The sequence below is a fragment of the Mustelus asterias genome, chromosome 14 (assembly GCF_964213995.1).
Source record: "Mustelus asterias chromosome 14, sMusAst1.hap1.1, whole genome shotgun sequence".
Classification (NCBI taxonomy): Eukaryota; Metazoa; Chordata; class Chondrichthyes; order Carcharhiniformes; family Triakidae; genus Mustelus; species Mustelus asterias.
Window position 1 is genome coordinate 80,257,890 of NC_135814.1, and position 26,768 is coordinate 80,284,657.

The 26,768-nt window shown below is 45.7% G+C and overlaps 1 protein-coding gene across 1 annotated transcript in view; it reads right to left on the bottom strand.

Annotated features, from left to right (window-relative positions):
- Positions 1 to 26,768, bottom strand: part of LOC144503790 (collagen alpha-3(VI) chain-like) — a 253,899-nt gene that overhangs the window by 34,149 nt on the left and 192,982 nt on the right. Inside the window, exons 11-14 of the mRNA XM_078228676.1 lie at positions 25,806 to 26,399; positions 21,881 to 22,519; positions 14,075 to 14,662; positions 6,069 to 6,707 (exon numbers count right to left, since the gene is read on the bottom strand). Of these exons, the coding sequence (XP_078084802.1) occupies positions 6,069 to 6,707; positions 14,075 to 14,662; positions 21,881 to 22,519; positions 25,806 to 26,399 (2,460 nt within the window). The remainder of the gene's footprint in view (positions 1 to 6,068; positions 6,708 to 14,074; positions 14,663 to 21,880; positions 22,520 to 25,805; positions 26,400 to 26,768) is intronic.

A 26,768-nucleotide genomic window follows, 5' to 3' on the forward strand; every position in this document is an offset into this window, starting at 1 on the left:
GGTGTTCTCACGTGAGATGATGGCATCCATGTCGATGATCCGGCACATCTTGCAGAGGTTGCTGTGGCAGGGTTGTGTGGTGTCGTGGTCACTGTTCTCCTGAAGGCTGGGTAGTTTGCTGTGGACAATGGTCTGTTTGAGGTTGTGCGGTTGTTTGAAGGCAAGAAGTGGGGGTGTGGGGATGGCCTTGGCGAGATGTTCGTCTTCATCAATGACATGTTGAAACCTCCAGAGGAGATGCCGTAGCTTCTCCGCTCCGGGGAAGTACTGGACGACAAAGGGTACTCTGTCCGCCGTGTCCCGTGTTTGTCTTCTGAGGAGGTCGGTGCGGTTATTTGCTGTGGCGCGTCGGAACTGTCGATCGATGAGTCAAGCGCCATATCCTGTTCTTATGAGGGCATCTTTCAGCGTCTGGAGGTGTCTGTTGCGATCCTCCTCATCCGAGCAGATCCTGTGTATATGGAGGGCTTGTCCGTAGGGGATGGCTTCTTTAACGTGTTTAGGGTGGAAGCTGGAGAAGTGAGCATCGTGAGGTTATCCGTGGGCTTGCGGTACAGTGAGGTGCTGAGGTGACCGTCCTTAATGGAGATGCGTGTGTCCAAGAATGCAACCGATTCCGGAGAGTAGTCCATGGTGAGCCTGATGGTGGGATGGAACTTGTTGATGTCATCATATAGTTGTTTCAGGCGTCTGATCTTCGGGTAAGCGTTCTCCAAGGCGGCCTTCACGTCACACGACAGCGCAGAGTCGCAGAACAGAAACTGATAGCCAAGTTCCGCACACATGAGGACGGCCTAAACCGGGACCTTGGGTTCATGTCACACTATCAGTAACCCCCACAGCTTGCCTCCTGGACTTGCAATACACATTTCTTTAACCTGTGCCTAATGCTCCCTCCACTCACATTGTCTGTATCTTTAAGACTTGATTAGCTGTAAAGATTCGCATTCTAATCAGTATTCTGTAACTTGATTTTGTGTCTCTGTGCCTTGTTTGAGAGCAGATTTCCACTCCATCTGACGAAGGAGCAGCGCTCCGAATGCTAATGGCATTTGCTACCAAATAAACCTGTTGGACTTTAACCTGGTGTTGTTAAAACTCTTACTGTAGATATCTGATGATGCGGGCATTAATGTGCACACAGTGAATCTCCCCCGGGACGATGCAGTACAAGCAGATAATGATGTCAATCAACATGCAATGCTGATCTGGTTCCAGAGATACCATTTTGGAGCTCAACATCGTTGTTTTAACCTCACGTGGAGAACACACACTTAGCTGTAATTCTATTTCACCATTATTTAAAGAAATAATCAATTACCTTCAGCTCAGTTGCTGGCTGATATTTTATTCTGCCAGTTTCTACAATTCTACAAATGTTTGGTGCATCTTATTTACTAATGTGTAGCAGCCCTTGAAGGGATTTTTACTGACTTCAAGGTTTCTGAACAGACTTGGCGAGCCGGAGCATCAGCCTTGCAACCCAGCATGACCATGGTCATCAGAAGAGGCTGTCAGAGCTGTTTAAACTGTTGGAAAAGAGAGTAGGAGGTACAGGGTCCCCAGTCAGATGCTGCATCTGGCCTGGCTGTTGACAGATTAATTTTCCTATGTGAACCACAGTGAGTAAAAATATGTGAGACATCTGCACTTCAGTAAGAATGTCTTCACTGAACTCTGCCAGCTGCTGCATCTACGACGGCAGAGGAAAGAGCAGGGCAAGGGTCATGTTGCCAGTGCATGTGAAGGTGAATTTTATGGGCAGAATTTTGCCTTCTGGGACAATGGGCCGTGGCAGAGGCACAGATGTGGAGTGTTTCCCCACTGCAAAAGCCACTGGGAAATAATGTGGTGTCAAATGGCCCTGGCCTCATTAATTATGCAGTTGGGGTTCCCAATGTATCCCAGGCTTCCAGGCAACAAAATACCCAACGTTCGGAAGGAGGTGGCCCGAGGAGGGCAGGGAGCTCCAGGGCTCAAATTCATCGATGCCTCCCTGGGCGTCCTGCTCAATGAACTGGAGGCTGGGTGGGATGTGCTCTATCCACAGCATGAGAGGAGGAGGAGGCCAAGCAGGGAGATGAACCCAACATGGGAACAAGTATCCAGGACAGTCAGTGCCCAAGGTGTGCAACACAGGACTGCCCTGCAGTGCAGGAAGTAGAAGAATGGCCTCATCTGCTCTGTCAGAGTAAGTGAACCCTGAACTCACCTCACTGAATGGTGCAGGGGACATGAACCTCAGTGGCTGTGATAAGGCAATGCCCCACTGCAGTCCATCTAGTCTGCAAGTGGAGAGGTCACTGTGGGTCCCTGATCTTCCACACAGAGAGCTCACAGGCTGTCTGGGAGAGGGCCTGGGGAAGGGGGTCAGACATTGAGAGCACCAGCAAGCACTGCTAATGACATGACTCTATCCGCCTTATTCTTCTATCTCACTGCTCTGGAGGGTGCCTCCAGAACCCTTCTGGACGAACCTCAGTGTATCAACCACATGACACACAATCCGGTGGGTTATTTGTAAGACTGGAAGCAAGATCCATGAAACTCAATTGCTCTCAACCACCTATTCTCGCTTTGTGTAGAAAAGGTTAAGCCATAATAGGAGACAAAGGGAGAAGACAGGAGGGGGCTAGCCACACTTCAAAGACCTCACCAAACTTGCAGAGTGGACAGCCCAGCTGGCATGGAAGGACCAGAGGACAGTCTGCAGAGATGGAGAGAATGGCTTGCGCCCTCCATCCAGTAATGTCATAGGGTCACACATTCCTTATGTTGGAGACAGTCACTCGCTCTCTCCTCTCTCATTGACAGGTCCCAGCAGGTAGAGGGCAAGCCCTACAACTCAGGAAGCCTTGTCCAGCACACAGACAAGCCCCGAGAAGATTGAGGACATTGCGGAGGAAGAAAGTGCACCTGTTGAGGCAACACAGCAGTCACTGCACCCTCCACCAGCCCAGAGACACACACCTCAGTGGGTATTAGATCTAGTTTAGCAAGGGTCTCACATTCTGTTAGTCCATAGCAGAAGGCGGCAGATCAGCTGAGCTCACTGGGACTTGGAGGAGTGCTGGGGAAGAAGCATCTGTGAGGTTGAGTCCAATAATAGGCCACTAGAATCATCCTTCCAAATGATAAAGGAGAGGCAACAAGAGGCAAGGGGGAACATCAGGCAGACCCTCAACAGAGTGACAGGCGAGGTGGAAGAAACCGTCCATCTACAGGCTGATAAAGTGGTGCCACCTGCGCATGCATGGGGGTCTCCATGGGGAAGTTGGCAGACTCCATGAAGGACCTAGTCTAACAGGTTTATCGGAGATGCAAGCAGACCAGGATGCTGCCTGGTTTGGAGGGTAGGTCTTATGAGGAAAGGTTGAGGGAGCTAGGGCTGTTCTCTCTGGAGCGGAGGAGGCTGAGGGGAGAATTAATAGAGGTTTATAAAATGATGAAGGGGATGGATAGAGTGAACGTTCAAGGACTATTTCCTCGGGTGGATGGAGCTATTACAAGGGGGCATAATTATAGGGTTCATGGTGGGAGATATAGGAAGGATATCAGAGGTAGGTTCTTTACGCAGAGAGTGGTTGGGGTGTGGAATGGACTGCCTGCAGTGATGGTGGAGTCAGACACTTTAGGAACATTTAAGCGGTTATTGGATAGGCACATGGAGCACACCAGGATGGTAGGGAGTGGGATAGCTTGATCTTGGTTTCAGATAAAGCTCGGCACAACATCGTGGGCCGAAGGGCCTGTTCTGTGCTGTACTGTTCTATGTTCTATGTTCAGACTTTCACTCCATTGCTGTCGCCATGGGTAAGCTTTTGCAGTAGCTACAAGAGAGAGGAACATGGCACCTCGAATTCCCTCCAGGTGTCCCTTCCCCTCAAAACGTCAAGGGCCCTCGGGCGCCCAAAAGGAGGAGGAGTGGCAGTTGGACACACTTGGGCCTCCACTTAGGACACTCAGAGTGTCCAACGATGCTGAATCTCTCTTGCCTGTGAACCCTTCAGCCTCATCCTTTGCCACTGCAGAGGGAGCAGCTGCCCCAGAACAGGGCAGCCAAAGGAAGCCAGGGACCTCCAGGCCTCAGGTCTCCAGAGGACAGACACCAAAGTCGTCCAAGGCAACAGGGTCAACTGGTCTGCAGACTGCCTCCACCCCTGCTACAGATGTTGGAGGAGCACCTGGAGAAGAAGTGACAGGGAAAGAAAGATCACAAAGTTCTGAATTCACAAGTGGTTGCTACTGTGCACTATAGTCACACTTATCACTCTTTTGTGAATTTGGTTTACTAGCACTTTAATCACATCTGATATGGTTTATTTACCATAGTCCTTAAGCACGTGAACACCCCCACCCCATCATCCTCTGGGAAACAACCTCTGTGCCCCACAATCAGGCTTGTGCAGGAAGGCAATTCATTAGATTTTTGCAACATCTCTCAGTGTGCTGTCCACTATTGTGTAAGAGAGGTCACTGAGGCTCTCTCTTCGAAGACAACTAGCTACATTTCATTCTGTCCTGTGAGATAAGTGCATGGCTTCCCATTGGCACAAAGACTGCATGCATACTGCTCTGTGGGCACCATATGACAACTCTACCCTACACCAGAATTGAAAGTGGTCATCGTCCCCCAATCTCCAACTAATTTGTAACCACAAGTAGTGAATCACACAGCTCAAGCCCAGCATCCTGGGACCTGTCCTGATGCCTTCCTACTGCAGCTCCAGATCTCGTACTTATGACACTTGTTCTGATTTTCAAAGAACAAAGAAAATTACAGCACAGGAACAGGCCCTTCAGCCCTCCAAGCCTGCATCGACCATGCTGCCCGACTTAACTAAAACCCTCTACCCTTCCGGGGACCATATCCCTCTATTCCCAGCCTATTCATGTAGTTGTCAAGATGCCCCTTAAAATTCACTACCGTATCCGCTTCCACTGCCTCCCCCGGCAACGAGTTCCAGGCACCCACTACTCTCTGTGTAAAAAATCTGCCTCGTACATCTCCTTTAAACCTTGCCCCTTAAACCTGTGCCCCCTCGTAATTGACTCTTCCACCCTGGGAAAAAGCTTCTGACTATCCACTCTGTCCATGCCTCTCATAATCTTGTAGACTTCTATCAGGTCGCCCCTCAACCTCCGTCGTTCCAGTGAGAACAAACCAAGTTTCTCCAACCTCTCCTCATAGCTAATGCCCTCCATACCAGGCAACATCCTGGTAAATCTTTTCTGTACCCTCTCCAAAGCCTCCACATCCTTCTGGTAGTGTGGCGACCAGAATTGAACACTATATTCCAAGTACAGCCTCACTAAGGTTCTATAAAGCTGCGACATGACTTGCCAATTTTTAAACTCAATGCCCCGGCCTTTGAAGGCAAGCATGCCATATGCCTTCTTGACTACCTTCTCCACCTGCATTGCCACTTTCAGTGTACCTTTCACTTTCTGTGTACCTGTACACCCAGATCCCTTTGCCTATCAATACTCCTGAGGGTTCTGCCATTTACTATATATTTCCTATCTGTTTTAGACCTTCTAAAATGCATTACCTCACATTTCTTTCCATCTATCTCTACATCTCTATATCCACCTTAGAGAACCCTTTCATAATCTTAAGGCATCTGTCAGGTCACCCCTTAGTCCTCTCTTTTCTTGAGAAAAGTCCCTGGCTTATTCAATTTTTCTTGATTGACATAACCTCAGTTCAGATATCAGTCTGCTAAATTAATTTGCATTCCCTGCAGTATCTCAATGTCTTTTCATAATAGAGACCAGAACAGTTGACAGTATTTCAGGCGCGATGTAAATATTGCTCAATAAAGTTTAACTTCTCCGCTTTACAATTCAATCCCTTCAGAAATGAGCCTGTGCTTTGTTTGTTCTTCGTGTGACCTTTAATCGGTAGCATTACTTTTAGTGATTTGTGCATCTGTATTTTTAATTTTATCTTTGAACTAAGTTGCTCCTCAATATATTAAGTGAATGATGAAGTATTATCAAGAAAATTAAAAATGTTTTCAAATTATTAACACTAATAATGCAATAATAATTAAAGTAAAAATTACCTTTTTCTTGAGTAGCTAGTGGTTCTCCAGCAACCATAGTTGACTCTCCAGTAGTTACTGTTGGAGCAGATAGTGTTGACAATGGTGTCATCACCCGTTCTTGTACATTTGCTAAATTACGGAATTCCTTGACGCTGAAAACCAAATTGGGGTCGGTTGCAATTTCTTGCAGCTGTGCTGGGTCTGCATTTCTTACTCCAACAGCAAAGGTTGCTATGGCAGCTCGCTTTAGTGTATCTGCATGTGGCTTAACAGCATCCATCGATCTACCACCAGTGAACAACACCAGAAACTGGGGAACTCCTTGATCTTTTCTGCTCCCTGCCTGGCTGGTAAAATGGTTCCTAAAGACAAAGTCCAGTGCTGCGCCAGTATTGAGTGTTGTTCCACCCTTCAATTTGAGTCCTTTGACACGACTCAGAATTTCAGCTTTTGATGAGTAGGTATTTAGGTAGAACTCAGTTTTTGTATTGTGACTGAACTGTGCTAGGCCCACTCGCACTCTGTCGCTTCCAATGTTGAGGTTCTCAATTATATTTCTGATGAAATCATGGACAAGAAGTAAATTTGTGTTCCCAATGTTGTCTGATCCATCAATTAGGAACACAATGTCTCTCTTGCTCACTTCTTCAGGCAATACTGCAAAAGAATACACAGCGTAATCAACAGCAGATCATATAAAACTGGGAAATCTTTGTTCATAGATCCCTACCACATTAGGTGCCATTAAAACAAAAGATAAGGAGTAACAAATTAGGCTGATCACAGAACACAAAATCATAGAATCACAGAATGGTCACAGATAGGAGGAGGCCATTCGGCCCATCGAGCTTTTGGAGATATTCTATAAGAGCAAGTTAGCTGGACATTAAATTAGTCCTTTCCCCATCGTCCTACAATTTTTTCCCCCCCTTTAGAGGGTTATTCAGTTTGCATCTGCCACTCTATCCGGCAGTGCATTCCTGATCATAACTATTTGCTGCAAAATGGTTTACTTCAAGTCATCTTTAATTCTTTAAATCTGAGACCTCTGTTTCTCTATTCTTTTGCCAATGGAAATTTTGCCCCTAACTCCTCTGTCTAGACCCCTAATGTTTTTGAACACCTCGATAAAATCTCCTCTCAATCTTCTTGTCTAAATGGAGAGCAAACCCAGCTTCTCCAACCTATGTACCCAACCTAAAAGCCCTCATCCTCAGAATCATTCTCGAAAATATTAATCTTTGTAATTACTATTGCAATTACTGTTAGCTCCACACAAGTGGATACCAGGAGGGAAAAAGGATGGATTACAGGAACATTTCTAGATCTTCACTAAAGAAAGTACCGCATGGTAGGTTGTTGTATACAGTTAAATCTCATGGGATTCAGGGTGAGGTAGCCAATTGGATACAAAATTGTCTGGATGACAGAGGGTGGTTGTAGAGATGTATTTTTCAAACTGGAGCCCTGTGACCAGCGGTGTGCCTCAGGGATCGGTGCTGGGTCCACTGTTATTTGTCATTCACATTATTGATTTGGATAATGATTTACGGGCAGCACAGTAGCACAGTGGTTGCACTGCTGCTTCACAACGCCAGGGACCTGAGTTCGATTCTCAGCTTGGGTCACTGTTTGTGTGGAGTTTGCACGTTCTCCGTGTCTGTGTGGGTTTCATAGAAATCATAGAAACCCTGCAGCACAGAAAGAGGCCATTTGGCCCATCGAGTCTGCACCGACCACAATCCCACCCAGGCCCTACCCCCATATCCCTACATATCTTACCCACTAATCCCTCTAATCTACGCATCCCAGGACACTAAGGGGCAATTTTAGCATGGCCAATCAACCTAACCCGCACATCTTTGGACTGTGGGAGGAAACCGGAGCACCCGGAGGAAACCCACGCAGACACGAGGAGAATGTGCAAACTCCACACAAACAGTGACCCAAGCCGGGAATCGAACCCAGGTCCCTGGAGCTGTGAAGCAGCAGTGCTAACCACTGTGCTACCATGCCGCCCCTAAAACCGGTTGCTCCGGTTTCCTCCCACAGTCCAAAAATGTGTGAGTTAGGTGTATTGGCAATGCTAAATTGCCCTTAGTATCAGGGGGACTAGCTAGGGGTTATGGGGATAGGGCCTGGGTGGGATTGTGGTTGGTGCAGACACGATGAGCCGAATGGCCTCCTTCTGCACTGTAGGATTCTATGATTCTAAGGATGAGAATTTTGGAGGCATGGTTAGTAAGTTGGCAGAACACCAAGATTCATGGCATAGTGGATAGTGAAGAAGGTTATCTAGGATTGTAATGGGATCTTGATCAATTGGGTCTGTGAGCTGATGAATAGCAGATGCAGTTTAATTTAGATAAATGCGAGGTGATGCATTTTGGTAGATCGAACCAGGGAGGACTTACTCAGTTAATGGTAAGAAGTTGGGCAGAGTTATAGAACAAAGAGATCTAGAGGTACAGTTTCATAGCTCCTTGAAAGTGGAGTCACAGGTGGACAGAGTGGTGATGATGGCATTCGGCATGCTTGATTCATTGGTCAGAACATTGAATTTCAGAGTTGGGACGTCTTGTTGAAGTTTTACAAGACATTGGTGAGGCCACACTTGGAATACTGTGTACAGTTCTGGTCACCCCATTATAGAAAGGATATTATTAAGCTAGAAAGAATGCAGAAAAGATTTACTAGGAAGCTCCTGGGACTTGATGGTTTGAGTTATAAGGAGCAGCTGGATAGACTGGAACTTTTTTCCCTGGAGCTTGGGAGGCTTAGGGGTGATCTTATGGAAGTTTATAAAATAATGAGGGGCAGAGATAAGGTAGATAGATAGTCAACATCTTTTCCCAAATGTAGAGAAGTCTGAAACTAGAGGGCATAGGTTTAAGGTGAGAGGGAAGAGATACAAAAGGGACAATTTTTTCACACAGAGGGTGGCGAGTGTCTGGGATAACCTGCCAGAGGTGGTAGTAGTAGAGGCCGGTACAATTTTGTCTTTTAAAAAGGATTTAGATAGTTACATGGGTAAGATTGGTATGGAGGGATATGGGCCAAACGCGGGCAATGAGACTAGCTTAATTGTAAAAACTGGGCATGGACAAGTTGGGCCGAAGGGCCTGTTTCCATGCTGTAAACCTCTTTGATTCTAAGTTTCCTCAATTACTTCCTAAGCAGTGAACAGTGGCATCTGATACTTGCAGTCCATAACATACCACTGACATGGGAGAAAAAATATTGAGTGAACTTCAATTCTAAAGCAGATCAGCTCATTCATGATGTGCAAGGTTAGTGTTTTCTCATTGAAGCCACTCTGTTAGCACTACACGCTTCTGGGTCAGAATGCTACCCTTATTGCACCATCGTTAACAGTTACAGTTCTCACAAAAATTATCTTTGCAGCCTCTCTGAGTGGCATAACCGAATCAGTGAATTCATCTAACTTAGGATCATTCCAAACAGCAGAGATTAGACTTTCACCCTATCAATAAAATGCAAAGGCTCATGAGGCCTATTCAGACCTGGAGCACTTAAAGATCAAAGGAAGATGGAGATTATGTTACTGGGCTGATGGTGTCAGGTGTTGGAGACAATGGCAGCTGTCTCTGAGATCACAATGTAAAGATTGGGCAAAATTTTATCAAACAATGTCAGAGTGATGGTTCCGGTGAGGAAAATGGAGTGTTGGCTACAGGGGGTGGATACAGAAGGCAGCACTGTGCTTTACAGAGGAGGCAGTGACCAGACTGCTCGAGGGAAGGGATCAGAGGCGGGACACACTCTATCCCCGCTCCAGGAGACGGCCTTCCAGCAGGGTCACTATCCTCGCCTGGGATGCAGTAGCAGCCACGGTCAGTGCAACCATCCCCCAGAAGAAGATGGGGCAGCAGTGTTGAAGAAGATAAATGATCTTCCAGGGTAAGTGAACGACCCCAAGTCTTCCATTGGACCCCCTCACACACCCCTCCCGCCCCCAACCCCAATCGCAATCAGCCACCTTGCCTTTGCCAACACCAGGCATCAGGTTCCCTCTCCCTCCCACAATCACCATGTTCCCCCAGTAGCTGCTATGCTCCTCACACTCCAGCTCCGACCCAAGCCCCACGCCTGTTACACCTGATCATCATTTTAAATGTCCACACTGCCACATATGCCCTCCCCATCTGTGTCATTGTAGGACAAACTAGATGACAAAAGGTATCAGTGGGCGCAGCCAGCTGGAGACATGCCCAAGCTGAGAACTCTCACGTGTTTTAAGGGGCAGGTCCTTGAGCTGGCCAGGGAGGAGGAAGAGCATGTCTGCAATGCTGGTGAAGTGCAAGCAGCAAAGAAATGTGAAAATCCTCAACACAACTGCTGTCATTCCTCAAGTCTCAAGTGAGTAATCAATGTTCCTTCCATATCCCCTGTAATGCACTGATGCCATCTCTCTTCTCTTGCAGGCCGACCACCAGAATAGGCCGGACCATCCTGACCCACCCGCATCCAGCACCAGTGCAGATACTTACACCTCGGTGGGTCCAATAAGTAGACAGGCTTCTGGGTCACTCACTGGTGAGCACATCACAGCTGACAATCCACAGCATGCCGAAGCAGGGATGTCCTAGGGAACCAGCACTCAGAAGGATGCTGAGCCCCTTACCGATGATGTGCCCCTGGGCTGGGCCATCCCACAGCTGCTGGAGCTGCAAAGGCAGAGTCGCGAGTATTAGCCCTCCTCGAACTGCAAGGCTGATTGGAGGAGTCCCATCGCTCTCAGTCTAAAGAGATGGTGTCATCACTGCAGTGCACCAAGGCCAACACTGCGAGGGTGGCATCTGCAGTGGAGACCTCGGTGCAGGATGTGCACTCCATAGCAGGAGATATCCACACCATTATGCAGGACTTCGACTGCATGGTGAAGGCATCAGTGGGAATCTATTAGTGTTAGCGCCAGAGAATCTCACTCCAGCTAACCTTCCATCCCAGAGAGGAGAACAGGAGTCACTGGGAACTAGGAGGGGCGGCAGAATGGTCAGCACTGCTGCCTCATAGCGCCAGGGACCCGGGTTCAATTCTGGCCCCGGGTCACTGTCTGTGTGCAGTTTGCACATTCTCCCCGTGTCCACGTGGGTTTCCTCCAGGTGGTCTGGTTTCCTCCCACAGTCCGGATATGTGCAGGTTAGGTTGCTTGGCCATGTTAACTTGACCCTAGTGTCAGAGCATTAGCAGGGTAAATATGTGGGGTAACGGGGATAGCGCCTGGGTGGGATTGTTGTTGGTGCAGGCTCGATGGACCGAATGGCCTCCTTTTGCCCTGTAGGGATTCTATGATTCTATGATCTGAAACTTTGCAATGTATAGCGTTGAGGACAGTTATAGAATTTAGGATGAAATTGACAGATGCATGGCAGATGACATTCAACGTTGAGACTTGTGAAAGCAATATTTTCATTTATATAGTGCCTTTCACAACCTCAGGATCTGCCAAAGTGCTTTATACCTATTGACGTATGGTCAATGTTGTAATGTAAGAAATTCAGAAGCTAATTTGCACACAGCTAGATTCCACAAACAGCAGCGTGATAATGACTAGATGATCTGTTTTCAATGTTGATTGAGGGATAAATATTGGCCAGAACACAGGGGATAACTTTCCCTGCTCTCCTTCGAAATAGTGCCGGGGATCTTTTACATTCACCTGCCGCCTGAGAGGCTGCCTGAAAGATGGCACCATCGATGGTGCAGCCAATGTGAGCCAAGATTTTGTGCTCAACTATCTAGAGTGGGAGCTGATGCACTTTGGGATACCTAATATGGGAAGACAACATTTTATAAATGGCACAGTTTTAAAAAGCGTGGCTGAGCAGAGGGACATTAGTATTCTTAGACACAAATCCTGAAAGTGGCCCTGCAAATTGATGAGGTGGTTAAAACAACACATGGTTTACTTTGGTTTGTAAATAAATGAACAGAATTTTAATAAAATGCTAGAACTTTAAAAATCACAGAAGTAAATGCAGAAATGCTGCAAATACTCAGCAGGTCTGATAGCATGGTACTATCTGGAGTGAAAAATGGAGTTAATGAGGTGATGTTCGGAAAATTACAACTGCTCTTGGAAAACATACTGAGAATGGCAGTTTCCAATGCGTTGAGAGGTTGTAATAGAGTAAATAGAAAAAAATAATTCCCTCTGCTGCGTGGGCCACTAACCAGAAATAATAGATTCAAAACCATTGGCTAAAGATCCAGAGGGGAGATGGTAGAATAATGAATACAGACTGAGATAGTACCATGATCCAACCAGTGACATCAACAGTCATGTGAAAGAGGCTAGGAGAAGACGGAATACTCTTCAAGAGAAAGATATACTTAGCTTAGTAGAAGCTTAGAATATAATATTGTGTGAATAAAGGAATTTTTGAAGAAACCTATTGGGATTAGACCTAAATTACTTGGGAAACCTTCCCAATCCAGAATAGGCCACAAGTTAGCTGAAGAGAGATTCAAATAGTATTCAAAATGAAAACCAAACCACAAACCAGTGATAGAATTGTATTTTCCCCCACTGAGGATTGTCAAGATTTGAAATGATCTGCCTGAAAAAGTGGTGGAAGCTAATTCCATGAAGTGATTTTAAAAGGGAGTTGGTAAAGGTACTTGAGGATGATGAACTAACAGACAAGGAGTGGGAAAGTGGGGCTAAAGACTCCTCCTCTTCCAAAAGTGCCAGCGTAGGCACAATGGGATGAATAGCCTCCTTCTGAGGTGCAAGTTTCTATGATTCTAGTTTCACAATTTGTGATTTTTTAATATGATTTTTAGTCTGCTGCGTAACTTAAACACAGTAAGAAGTCTCACAACACCAGGTTAAAGTCCAACAGGTTTATTTGGTAACAAAAACCACTAGCTTTCGGAGCGCTGCTCCTCCGTCAGGTAAGTGGGAGTTCTGTTCACAAACAGGGCATACAAAGACACAAACTCAACTTACAAAATAATGGTTGGAATGCGAGTCTTTACAGGTAATCAAGTCTTAAAGGTACAGACAATGTGAGTGGAGAGAGGGTTAAGCACAGGTTAAAGAGATGTGTATTGTCTCCAGCCAGGACAGTTAGTGAGATTTTGCAAGCCCAGGCAAGTCACCGGGGTTACAGATAGTGTGACATGAACCCAAGATCCCGGTTGAGGCCGTCCTCATGTGTGCGGAACTTGGCGATCAGTCTTTGCTCAGTGACTCTGCATTGTCGTGTGTCATGAAGGCTGCCTTGGAGAACGCTTACCCGAAGATCAGAGGCCGAATGCCTGTGACCGCTGAAGTGTTCCCCAACAGGAAGAGAACACTCTTGCCTAGTGATTGTCGAGCGGTGTTCATTCATCCGTTGTCGCAGCGTCTGCATGGTCTCCCCGACGCTACAACAACAGATGAATGAACAGCGCTCGACAATCACCAGGCAAGAGTGTTCTCTTCCTGTTGGGGAACACTTCAGCAGTCACGGGCATTTGGCCTCTGATCTTCGGGTAAGCGTTCTCCAAGGTGGCCTTCACGACACACGACAATGCAGAGTCGCTGAGCAGAGACTGATAGCCAGGTTCCGTACACATGAGGATGGCCTCAACCGGGATCTTGGGTTCATGTCACACTATCTGTAATCCCCACGACTTGCCTGGGCTTGCAAAATCTCACTAACTATCCCGGCTGGAGACAATACACATTTCTTTAACCTGTGCTTAACCCTCTCTCCACTCACATTGTCTGTACCTTTAAGACTTGATTACCTGTAAAGACTCGCATTCCAACCATTATTTTGTAAATTGAGTTTGTGTCTTTATATGCCCTATTTGTAAACAGAACTCCCGCTTACCTGATGAAGGAGCAGCGCTCCGAAAGCTAGTGGCTTTTGCTACCAAATAAACCTGTTGGACTTTAACCTGGTGTTGTGAGACTTCTTACTGTGTTTACCCCAGTCCAACGCTGACATCCCCACATCATGAGTAACTTAAAGGCATAAAACAATCACGATTGTTCAAAGCCATTTTACCTTCAGTATTAACAGTAGTTATTTCCTCAATGATAAAAACGGTTTTGACTTTAGATATCAGCTCATTTTGAATACTTGGCAATTCTCTAAAATCTCTCAGTTTCAAAATAAAATTGGATTCATATACGATCTGTTGTAGCTCTGATGTGTCTGCACTCTTGGCTCCGATAGCAATGGGCACTATACCAGCCTGTTTCGCTGCGTCTGCTGCAAGTCTAACATCATCTCTGGATTTCCCAGCAGTGATGAGCACCAGGATTTGTGAAGCTCCAGCATCGCTCCTGCCCCCTGCAGATGGAGTGAAGACATTCCTTGTGACATAATCCAGTGCAGCACCAGTGTTGAGGGGTCTTCCTGTTTTCAATCGCAGCTTTCTCACTGCATTCAAAACCTCATCTTTAGTTGAATGAGTATTGAGGCCAAATTCAAGTATTGCATCAGAGCTGTATTGTACCACAGCAACTTGATCTCTGTCAGGTCCAATATCGAGCTCCTGGATTACTTGCTTCACAAACTCTCGGACTAGAGGAAATGATCTTCCCATTCCAGGAGAGCCATCAATTAGGAAGACAATATTCCTCTTCCTGACTGCAAAAATAGAACAGAGATATAGATAAATAATTTATTTCTAGATTAAGCCAAGTAATAAGGAATCTGATGTGAACATTAAAAATGTACTATTTTTTGAGAAAAACAACAGAGGAGATGGGCGGGATTTTCCAGGCGTGCTCATCCTGAAACCAGAAAATCCCATCCGAGGTCAATGAACCTTTCCATCGTCCACCCCTCGCCCGCTACGATTCCTGTAGCGGGCGGAAAGGGAAAATTCACCCTATTGTACAGTAGGCTGACTACTTGAGATGGAATTCCCCTGAAAATTCCTAAGGGCAGAATTTTATTTTAAAAATTCTTGGTGTCAAATGAGCATGAAAATGAGAGAGAATCATGCCAATTTTTTGCCAAGCTCCCAGTCACAATCGTACGACACTTAGTAAAAAAAAGAGCAAGGATACAATGCTCGCCAATGTGGGGGGGGCGGGGGGGGGGGGGAGCCTAATCTCACCAGTGAAACCAGCTGCTGAGTTCCAGGGGCAACATTGTGCAGGTGCCCTGATCTCCCAGTGTACTGGGAGAACACCTATTATTACCCCGCTCTCTCCACACCTCCACGGTCATTGTGACCTGCCGCCAATCAGTCCCTGTGCCAGTAACGCTCCCTCACCCTCCCCTCCCTAGATATCGCCCCCCCCCACCACTGCTGAAGAGTTCCCCACAGCCCTCTGATTGCTCCCCCATGATCAACTCCCCCTGCAGAGTTCCCCCCTTGCAAAGCTCCCTGCCCACCTCCCTCCCTTTCTCAGGCTCCAACTTCTCAGGCTCCACCCCCCTCAGTCCCTGCCCCATTGGCACTGATCCTAGCACTGTCAGGATGCCTGGTGGACACTTCCAGGGTGCCCAGTGGACAGTGCCAGAGTGTGCAGTGGGCAGCTCCAGCGTACCAGTTGGGCCATGCCAAGCTGGCACTGCCCAAAGGGCACAGCCCTGCCCTGCCCCCAACCACCCAGGGGGCTTCAATGGCTTCCGATTCCCCCAGTGAGGCCTGCACGTCTGTTCCGTTGGTGGGGACCATTTGTGATTCTCGCCGGTGAGGACCTCAGCCTCAGGTTATGTGCAAGTGAACCTGGATGATCGCATCTGGGACTCACCAATGACATGTAAAGCCAGAAGGGGCGCAAAGCCAATTTCACCGGCAAATCAGTGCCAGTATGATCACTATCCTTATTTTTTGCCTCGTGCCTTATCTTACAGGCTCACCTCACCAATTGACCAGTGGGGACGAGCTGGTAAGTTTGCAGCCGAAGTGTCATAGTGGTGAGAATGACGGCGTGATCGGTGCCGGCCTCTCAGGCGCGCACCCACATTCAGTCATTTTTTTGGAGAATTGGGATTTTTGCATCACGAGTGAGGGGGGAGACAGGGCCTAAACATGCTAGTGGGCCTGGCCTCAGGATGCTCAGACATGTTCCTCAAAAGCACCCTGGTCTCACAGTGCACTGGGAGACCCCCTTTCTCTTCCTATGGACATCACCACCCCACCTCCCCCCCCTCAACCACCACTTGCACCACCACTTGCATTTTCCCCCACCTCCTCTCCGACACGGGTCACCGACATCGGGGTCCCTTGGTTTCATGATAGAGATACTAAAGTGCTTGCCCTCCTTTGATGCATGTGCATCCTGGGAGCTCAGTGAAGTGTCAACTCAGCTATTGGCCATTTCAGCTCATCTTCTTCAAAACGTTCCATTTGTCTCCTGGGATCTGAGAAAGAGTTCTTCAGCTATGTCCCTGCCTCAAGGTCATGAGCAATGCCGGAAAACTATAAAGATCCAGTTGAAATGGACTAGCCACAAAATTCAGCTCCATAAGCACCTATAGATGTAGGTGCTATTCACACCATGTGCACAAACTTCCAATGTGGCCCACTGTGGAGGCCATTTTGGTGAGGGCATTAGCACAGGCGTTAGGAGTGTTTGGCAGAAGTACACAAAGCTGGCAGATCATGTCTTTAGTTAACATGCAGCCAAAAAGAAGAAAACAGAAAAACCTGGAAATGAAATCAGTAAAACCTGCTCGAACTGGTCTTACTTGGCTTAAAGTGGAATTTCAGGATGACTGGTGCCAGTCTTGCTGATTTTTTAGAGGGGTTTGAAAATTTTGAACTGATTTTTCTTTCTGCTGATCTTGACACCATTCATGCTGTTTTTAAACTCCGTGCTCCAGCTTTCTTCACCTTGCACAGCTGAACATGTGTTCAACAGCAAGAAGGAGGATTCCACCCCGCCCCCCACCCTACCCCAACAAGCAATATTTTTTAAAGGGATTGTCAACTACTTCAGGTTATTTGCTGATTGATTCCTGCAGCCGTTGTGAGATTTTGTAAAATAGCTATGAGTTTTCTATCTGTGTGAAGTTAACGAAGTCGACATGGAATCGTGCTGCACATGGTGAAGACCTTGATTCTGACGTCTGTGAATTACAGTGCTATAGCTAGCATCCCCCTTGGCCTGTACCTGAAAAGAGAGTTTGAGCAGAAATATCATAGACGAGGACAAGCTGGTCAATGAGAGTGAAAGAGGTGGATGAGAAGGGTTTTCAATAGCAGGCCTTATCCAGCCAATGTCTTTAGGAGAGCTTTTCCCTCAATCGAATTCAGAAGCTGCATGTACATTGCCTCAGTTTTATAAAGGAGTGCTACTTCTCACAGGTAAACCAGCATTCTCAGGGCAGAGCAAGGACAGCACTGCCAGTAGCAGCACAGGTGACCGTGGCAATGAGTCAGGATTCTTCTTGACTGTAGCAGGCGACATCTCTAACATCTCCCAGTTTGTCATCCAGTACTGCATAAAGGAGGTAAGAGATGGTCTTTATTCCAGGAGAGGGGACATTGTTTTCTCTCTGACCAGATAGCAGCAGGTAGAGAATACATGTGATGTTTCCAGGATAATAGGCTTCCCTATGGGACAGGGTGGCACCAACTGCATACGAATGGCTTTACGAGCGCTGCATCTAAATGCGAAGATGTACCATATCCTCAAAGGCTTCCACACTTGAATGTTCAGTTGGTGCTGAGCACATTATTTTATAGAATTCCTACAGTGCGCAGAAGGAGGCCGTTTGGCACATCAAGTCCGCACCGGCTCTCTGACAGAGCATCTTTTCCAGGCCCACCTCCTGCCCTATCCCTGTGAGGGATTATGCAGGTAAATGCCAAGTTTCCTGGCAGCAACCATGATGCCACATGAAGCATTATCAGATAGACTGTTGGGGTGCTCAAGGAACACTTCCATTGCCTGGACCACTCTGGAAGGGCCTGGCAGTACAGGAGAATCCCAAGGCATTTTATTCATACGTTAGGAACAAAAGGGTTGTCAGGGAAAAAATCGGACCTCTCAGGGACAAAAATGGGGAATTATGCTTAGAGCCCAAAGAAGTAGGGGAGATCCTAAATGAATACTTTGCATCGGTATTCACAAAGGAGAGGGATGTGTTGACTGGGAGTGTCTTGGAGGGGAGTGTTGACCCCGTTAGAGAAAATCTCCATTACAAGGGAGGAAGTGTTAGGTTTTTTAGGGAATATAAAGACTGACAAATCCCCAGGGCCTGATGGAATCTATCCAAGGCTGCTCAGGGAGACAAGAGATGAAATCGCTGGGCCTCTGACACAAATCTTTGTCTCGTCACTGGACACAGGTGAGGTCCCAGAGGATCGGAGGATAGCTAATGTGGTCCCGTTATTTAAGAAGGGTAGGAAGGATAACCCGGGAAATTATAGGCCTGTGAGCTTGACGCCCGTGGTAGGGAAGTTGTTGGAGAGGATTCTTAGAGATAGGATGTATGCGCATTTAGAAAGGAATAAACTCATTAACGATAGTCAGCATGGTTTTGTGAGAGGGAGGTCATGCCTCACTAACCTGGTGGAGTTTTTTGAAGAAGTGACTAGAATGGTTGACGAGGGAATGGCCGTGGATGTCGTCTATATGGACTTTAGTAAAGCATTTGACAAAGTCCCTCATGGTACGTTGGTGCAAAAGGTTGGATCTCATGGGATAAAGGGGGAGGTGGCTAGATGGGTGGAGAACTGGCTTGGTCACAGAAGACAGAGGGTGGCAGTGGAAGGGTCTTTTTCCGGCTGGATGCCTGTGACTAGTGGTGTTCCGCAGGGCTCTGTATTGGGACCTCTGCTGTTTGTGATTTATATAAACGATCTGGAAGAAGGTGTAACTGGGGTGATCAGTAAGTTTGCGGATGACACGAAAATGGCTGGACTTGCAGATAGTGAGGAACATTGTCAGAGGCTACAGAAGGATATAGATAGGCTGGAAATTTGGGCAAAGAAATGGCAGATGGAGTTCAATCCAGAGAAATGCAAAGTGATCCATTTTGGTAGAACTAACGTATGGGGGAGCTATACGATAAATGGCAGAACCATAAAGGGTGTAGATACACAGAGGGACCTGGGTGTGCAAGTCCACAGATCCTTGAAGGTGACGTTACAGGTGGAGAAGGTAGTGAATAAGGCATATGGCATGCTTGCCTTTATAGGACGGGGCATAGAGTATAAAAGTTGGGGTCTGATGTTGCAGTTGTATAGAAAGTTGGTTCGGCCGCATTTGGAATACTGCGTCCAGTTCTGGTCGCCACACTACCAGAAGGACGTGGAGGCTTTAGAGAGAGTGCAGGGGAGGTTTACCAGGATGTTGCCTGGTATGGAAGGGCTTAGTTATGAGGAGAGATTGGGTAAACTGGGGTTGTTCTTACTGGAAAGACGGAGGATGAGGGGTGACCTAATAGAGGTGTATAAAATTATGAAAGGCATAGATAGGGTGAACGGTGGGAAGCTTTTCCCCAGGTCGGTGGTGACGTTCATGAGGGGTCATAGGTTCAAGGTGAGGGGGGGGAAGTTTAACACAGATATCAGAAGGACGTGTTTTACACAGAGGGTGGTGGGGGCCTGGAATGCGCTGCCGGGCAAGGTGGTGGAGGCGGACACACTGGGAACGTTTAAGACTTATCTAGCTAGCCACATGAACGGAGTGGGAATGGAGGGATACAAAAGAATGGTCCAGTTTGGACCAGGGAGTGGCGCGGGCTTGGAGGGCCGAAGGGCCTGTTCCTGTGTTGTATTGTTCTTTGTTCTTTGTACTCAGAGTATGTGTGAAAATTCTTCATGGGGGTCTGCAATACAACCTGGTTTTAATGAAGACACATCCTTTCTACTAGAGATATAGTGAGTAACAGAGGAAGAAAAGTTGGAGGTGGAGGAAGAAGAAACAGAAGAGGAGGAAGGAAGGAGGTAACCAACATGTCCCCTTTCCCATTGGGCTGTTCACCATCTGACCATGATTCCAGTGAACAGAACTGCAGTTTCCCATTTCCACACCTACCATTCCCATAGTCACTAATCATCACAGAACCCTCTTGACTACAACGCTGAAGGATAGATCACCAAAAACAACCATTCCAAATCAACTTTTCAAACAAACATCCACTATTCCTTGCAAAAGTGAACTGGTCACCCTTGTGCATTCCCTTGTGCCTGTCTTGTAGTTGCCTTTGTCTGTACCAGTGCCCCTATCCAGTGCTACCCGAATGGCTGGTGGAAAGTGTCTAGTGGGGGCACAGCAGATGATATTTATAGAATTACTGAAATATATGGCTCATAAAAATGCCAATTGTTTTTATACTTTCATGGGATGTGGGCATCACTGGTCAGGCCAGCATTTATTGTCCTCCCCTAATTGCCCTTGACATGGTGGTGGTTAGCTATGTTCTTGAACAGCTGTAGTCCATGTGTTAGGGACAGAGTTCCAAGATTTTGACCCAGTAACATTGAAGGAACGGTGCTATAGTTCCAAGTCAGGATGATGTATAGCTTGGAGGGGAACTGGTAGGTGGTGATTGTCCCGTGCATCTGCTGCCCGAGTTTTTCTAGGTGTTAGAGGTTGCAGGTTTGGAAGGTGCTGTCAACAGAGACTTTGTGAGTTGCTGCATTGCATCTTATAGATAGTACACACGACTGCCCTTGGTGGTGGAGGGAGTGGATGTTGAAGGTGGTGGATGGGGTGCCAATCAAGTGGGCTGTTTTGACTTGGATGGTGTCAAGTTTTATTTGTGTTGTTGGAGCTGTGCTCATCCGGGCAAGTGGAGCATGTTCCATTACACTCTTGACTTATGCTTTATAGATGGTGAATAGGCTTTGGAGAGTCAGCGGGTGAGTTACTCACTGAAGGAGTCCCAGCCTCTGACTATTCTTATAGCTACAGTATTTACATTGTTGGTCATGTTCAGCTTCTAGTCAATGGAATCTCCCAGAATGTTGATAGTGGGGATTCAGCGATGGTAATGCCATTGACTGTCAAGGGTAGATGGTTAGATTCTCCTTTGTTGGAGATGGTTAATTCCTGGCACTTGTGTACCATGATTGTTATTTGCCGTTACTTCCAGCATTTTCTTTTTATTTGTTTCATGGGATGTGAGCATCAATGGTGATGCCAACATTTGTTGCCCATCCCTAATTGCCGTTGAACTGAGTCTTGCTAGGCCATTTCAGAGGGAAGTGAAGAGCCAACCACATTTCTGTGGATCTGGAGTCAGATGCAGACCAGACCACAGAAGAATGGCAGACTTCCTTCTCTAAGGACATTCGTGAACCAGATCGATTTTCACAATAATTGATGATAGCTGTCATGGTCACCATTACTGAGACTATCGGTGAGATTCTCCAGCCTTTCACGCCTGCAGATTCTCCTGTCTCGCTGCAGTAAACGGAGATTTAGCTGAGCACCAAATTCTCTGTCCTCTCTGACAGCGATACAGGGTGTGATCGTATTAATTGAATTGAATTTCCACCAGCAGCTATGGTGGGATATGAACCCACATCCCCAGTACATTAGCCTGAACCTCTGGATTACTAGTCCAGTGACATTACCACTATACCACCATCTCCTCTGTAAGAGGGTACAGACTAGTTTTAATGGTCTTAGTGCTGACCTCACACGAACATGTGCCCTCTGTTGAACAGTGCAGCTACTCAACAGTGTGATCGGTACTGGGCTACGCACTTGTCTCATTTAAATTACATGGACAACACAAAGTTAGTTGGCTGCCTGCATGCCAATGAATGTATGTGGGAGACTTGTGCTTTACAATCCCTGTGCTTATATTCAGGATTCATGCAATTTTGGCCCTTGAACTCTACTGTTAATGCACTAATAACTGAAAAAGATAAAAGTATAATTCATGTACCTTCTGCAGTGGTAACCACTTCCTCTTCAATATCTATTGTTGGTTCTTCAATAATTACTGTTGGAACAGTCAGTGTTGTCAGTGGTATTATTATCTGATTGTGTATCTCAGACAGAGAGTTGAATTCCTTTACATTGAAGATCAAACTTGGGTCAATTGCAATCTCTTCTAGCTGTGCTGGGTCTGTATGTTTAACTCCAACAGCGAAGGTCATTACTGCAGCTCGCTTCAATGCATCTGCTGGTGCTTCCACATCATCACTCGACCTTCCCCCAGTAACAAGCACCAAAAACTGAGGAACATTTTCTTTTATTCGACTTCCCGCTGAGCTAGTAAAATAATATTTAATGGCAAAGTCCAACGCTGAACCAGTGTTGGCCGTTGTACCCCCGCTCAGTCTGAGACTTCTGATGTGAGACAGGAGTTCAGTTTCTGATGAATAAGAGTTTAGATAGAACTCAGCTTCTGTGTCATCAGTGTACTGTGCCAGACCTACTCGCACCTTGTCACTTCCAATGGCCAGGTTCCGAATGATTCTTGTCATAAAATCACGGACAAAAGGTAAATTTGTGTTTCCAACATTGTCTGATCCATCAATAAGGAAGACAATGTCTCTCTCACTCATTTCCTTTGGTAGAACTGGAAAAAGAAATACACGTCAGGTCAGACAACATCCCCAGCAATTAAATAACACCTGGTAAATCTGTTCTCACTGCCAGATTGCAACGTAATCAGTTCCTACAAGTTTTTAAAAATTCAACAATTGGAGACTTTAATCACGGATTTTTGATTTGTGCTTCCTGAACCTCAAGGAGGGGCATGCACCATCCAGTTACAATAATGGTAAAGAAAAGGTACCTCAAACCAGAGAAGACCTAAAATACTTCTACCAACTTATAGAAAAGTGGACCACAGCTCTTCTTTTAGCCACAGTACATTGCCTGATAGTGGATCTTGCATTGTCCATTTGCAGATGAAAAACAGGCATTTAATAATCCAATATGGCATTTAGCATGGACTAAAGAGAGCTGCTTAATAAATTGGTTATGGTAACCCCAAAGTTTTCAGTTTTCACCCTCCTTAAACTAATTGCTTGGCAAATGGATAATCTAGTGCCCACTTCAGGCTGCTATGGGAAACTGGCTAGCAACTGCCCAAATATGTGACAAAGATGCTGCAGTTGGTTACCTCTGTCTTAAAATAGTCAAATTAGAGGTCCTGCCATCAAAAAGGTAAGTGCAAGAGGACCAGTTTTGCAGGAATCTTATTGATCAGTTTTGGTGCTGCGATTATTGCCATCACTGAGTTTGCACCTGAATTGTGACATGAACCTATTAGCCTATAATATCCAAATGAAATAAGTGCATCTATTTAGATGCACAATGATGAACCAAGAGGAAGCAATGAAATAAAAGCTGATTCTGAGATTCAGTTCAACACAAACGGAAAGAATGACTTGCTCACTCATAGAAATAGATACCCTACAGTGCAGAAGGAGGCCATTCGGCCCATCGAGTCTGCACTGACCACAATCCCACCCAGGCCCTACCCCCACATATCTACCCGCTAATCCCTCTAACCTACACATCCCAGGACTCTAAGGGGCAATTTTTTTTAACCTGGCCAATCAACCTAACCCGCACATCTTTGGACCGTGGGAGGAAACCGGAGCACCCAGAGGAAACCCACGCAGACACGAGGAGAATGTGCAAACTCCACGCAGACAGTGACCCGAGCCGGGAATCGAACCCGGGACCCTGGAGCTGTGAAGCAGCAGTGCTAACAACTGTGCTACCGTGCCGCCCAAAAAAAAAACAGACAAGTCCACATGACATCACATGACCACATCACATCACATGACATATCCTGTTACACAGTGAAGTATAATGCATTATGGTAGATTTTTTATGTAACTGAAATTTGGTAAAGGTTGACAGAATTCCTAACTTTCCTATCTCTATAGCCATCTGCAGTTCTGCAAACCAATGAGAACTCTGCATTCCTTTAATTTTAGTCTCTTGTGCATATCTGATTTCCTTTGTACCACTAGTGGTGTTAGTGCCTTCAACTATTTAGGCCCTAAGATCTGTCATTCCCTTCCTAATAAACTCTGTCACTTATTTAATTCTGTGATATGAAGTGAGGCAAATAACTAATGTAAGAAAAGGAGAACAGTTGGGAAATAGTGAGGACAAAATGGTTAGCTTCAGTGAAGTATTGGTTCTGGAAACATTTAAGACTACATAATTCAATATCAAGTTAGTGAACATTTTGTTAATCAAGAGCAGCTAGCATGGATTTATCCAGGCAAGTCATATTTGACAAATTTAATAAGAGTATGACAAATGTCTGATTGTATAAACAGTAACAATGCAGTAGATGAATAGATGTGGTGCGGTGCATTTAATAGCTTGTCTTTCCAACAAAAACAAAATAGATGGACAAGAAATAAAAAGTTAAATTTGATCATTGTTGCTGAGATTTGAGGTAGGTTGCAAGTAACCCAGGGTTAGGTCCACTTTTGTTGGCTGGACGATTTGGACTTGGGCGTTGGGAGTACAGTATAATGACACAACACAAAAACGGAGGAGGATTGGAAAAGACCTCTAATATATTAATTAGAGGAATGATAGACAGACTGTTCATATGATTTAGAAAGTATTACAAGACGGAAACAGATTATTTGGCCTAGCAGGTAGGGTTTATACTCCACATGAGCCTTCTTTCATCCTTCATCATTGGGCTTAGTAATTTTTACATTCAAGAGTTCTGAATAACACTATCTGAGACTTCTGCAGACAGGGGAAATGGTGTTTTAAACTTCACTCCTATGTTCTGTGTGAACACTTTCATTGATGAGAGGACTGTTAAAATGCAGGTACAGGCTCAACTACACTAATTGTTACATTCCTGGCATAAATTTAAAAGCACTACTTTTGCATAAACAATTTATTTTGTGCTCCTCTGCTCATCATTTCCCAGAAATAGATGAGAATTGTTGCACCTCAATTTGCCAAGAGTTGATGAGTGGACTTCTGTATGCTATCTGCAGCTATGTTTTTCAGATTGTACTTTGCCTATACCATCTTGGACTAACTTGCCTCCGACTCTTGAACCCTGATTATTTTAAAGGCACCAAACACTGTTTCGACAAAGGGTCATCTGGACTTGAAACATCAGCTCTTTTCTCTCCTTACAGATGATGCCAGACCTGCTGAGATTTTCCAGCATTTCCTCTTTTTCCCTTTTGGCACCAAACACTGCTGACTGATTGCTTGATTCGAGAATCTCGAGGTGGAGCTCTCACTCTCCTGTAACTGATAGTTTCTACTATTGCATGTGCAGGAAGATACATCTTAACACAAAGACGAGGGCTCGTAGTTGTAGCAAGAAGATCTGAAAATGATCAATCTGTGGGACGAACAGCAAGAAGCTTAACTTTCAACATGTTTACATTATTATTAAACCTACACTCTCAGTATGCAAATTTGTCACCAAAACAAGTGTAAAGGTTTAACAGAGGTATAGATAAGAACTACCAACTTTCATCATATACCCTTGCATTAACAATCTGACATTGACAAAGACTTTAGTCAAGGATTTGGTGGGTATCTTTGAAATTGTGCATCTGCAGTCTTGGTTACCTCCTTCTTGGACTAACCAACCTCCGACTATGTTTTTCTTGCTTTGGCTTGTAACTGTTTTGGGCTGAACTATCCTCTTGAACCCTGATTATAACGGACACCAAACACTGCTGATTCACATCTTTATTTAAGAAGCTTAAGGTCCAGCTCCCACTCTACTGTACCTGATAGTTTCCACTACAGCATGTACAGGAAAATACATATCATTCACTTTTTTTCAGTTTGTGTTCTTTTACATACATTCAGTAACTATAGCAAACACATTTTAACAAAGGCTTTACCTTCAATGGTAACTGGTGACTTCTCAATGGTAAACGCTGCTCGAACTTTCAATAGTAGCTCTTGTTGAATAGTTTGCAATTCCTGGAAGTTTCCCAGTTTCAGAACAGAATCAGGATTTGATACGATCTGTTGTAGCTCTGATGTGTCTGCACTCTTGGCTCCGATAGCAATGGGCACTATACCAGCCTGTTTCACTGCATCTGCTGCCTGTCCAACATCATCTCTGGATTTCCCAGCAGTGATGAGCACCAGGATTTGTGAAGCTCCAGCATCACTCCTGCCCCCTGCAGATGGAGTGAAGACATTCCTTGTGACATAATCCAGTGCAGCACCAGTGTTGAGGGGTCTTCCTGTTTTCAATCGCAGCTTTCTCAGTGCTTTCAAAACCTCATCTTTTGTTGAATGAGTATTGAGGCCAAATTCAAGTATTGCATCAGAGCTGTATTGTACCACAGCAACTTGATCTCTGTCAGGTCCAATATCGAGCTCCTGGATTATTGTATTCAGAAACGCACGGACTTGAAGAAATGATCTTCCCATTCCAGGAGAGCCATCAATCAGGAAGACAATATCCCTCTTCCGGACTGCTGAAACTGAACATTGAAATACAAAAGGAAAACATTAAAATAATTCATGGAAAATAAATCTATGTTTTGCAGAATTCTCCGACCTTATCCATGGCTGGGATTCTCAGGTTCCACTGCAATGAGCGCCAAATTCTTAATTCTCGCTGGCAGCGATGGTGGGGTAACCGAGATTGGAGAGTCCCAGCCATAATTAGGATCAGAGTAACCATCTGAAGGGAAGATTTAAAATTTCATGTTTGCCATTATCCAAGTTTAAAGTTAAAAGTTTATTTATTATTGTCACAAGTACGCTTACATTAACACTGCAATGAAGTTCCTGTAAAAATCCCCTAGTCGCCACACTCCGGCACCTGTTCGGGTAGACTGAGGGAGAAT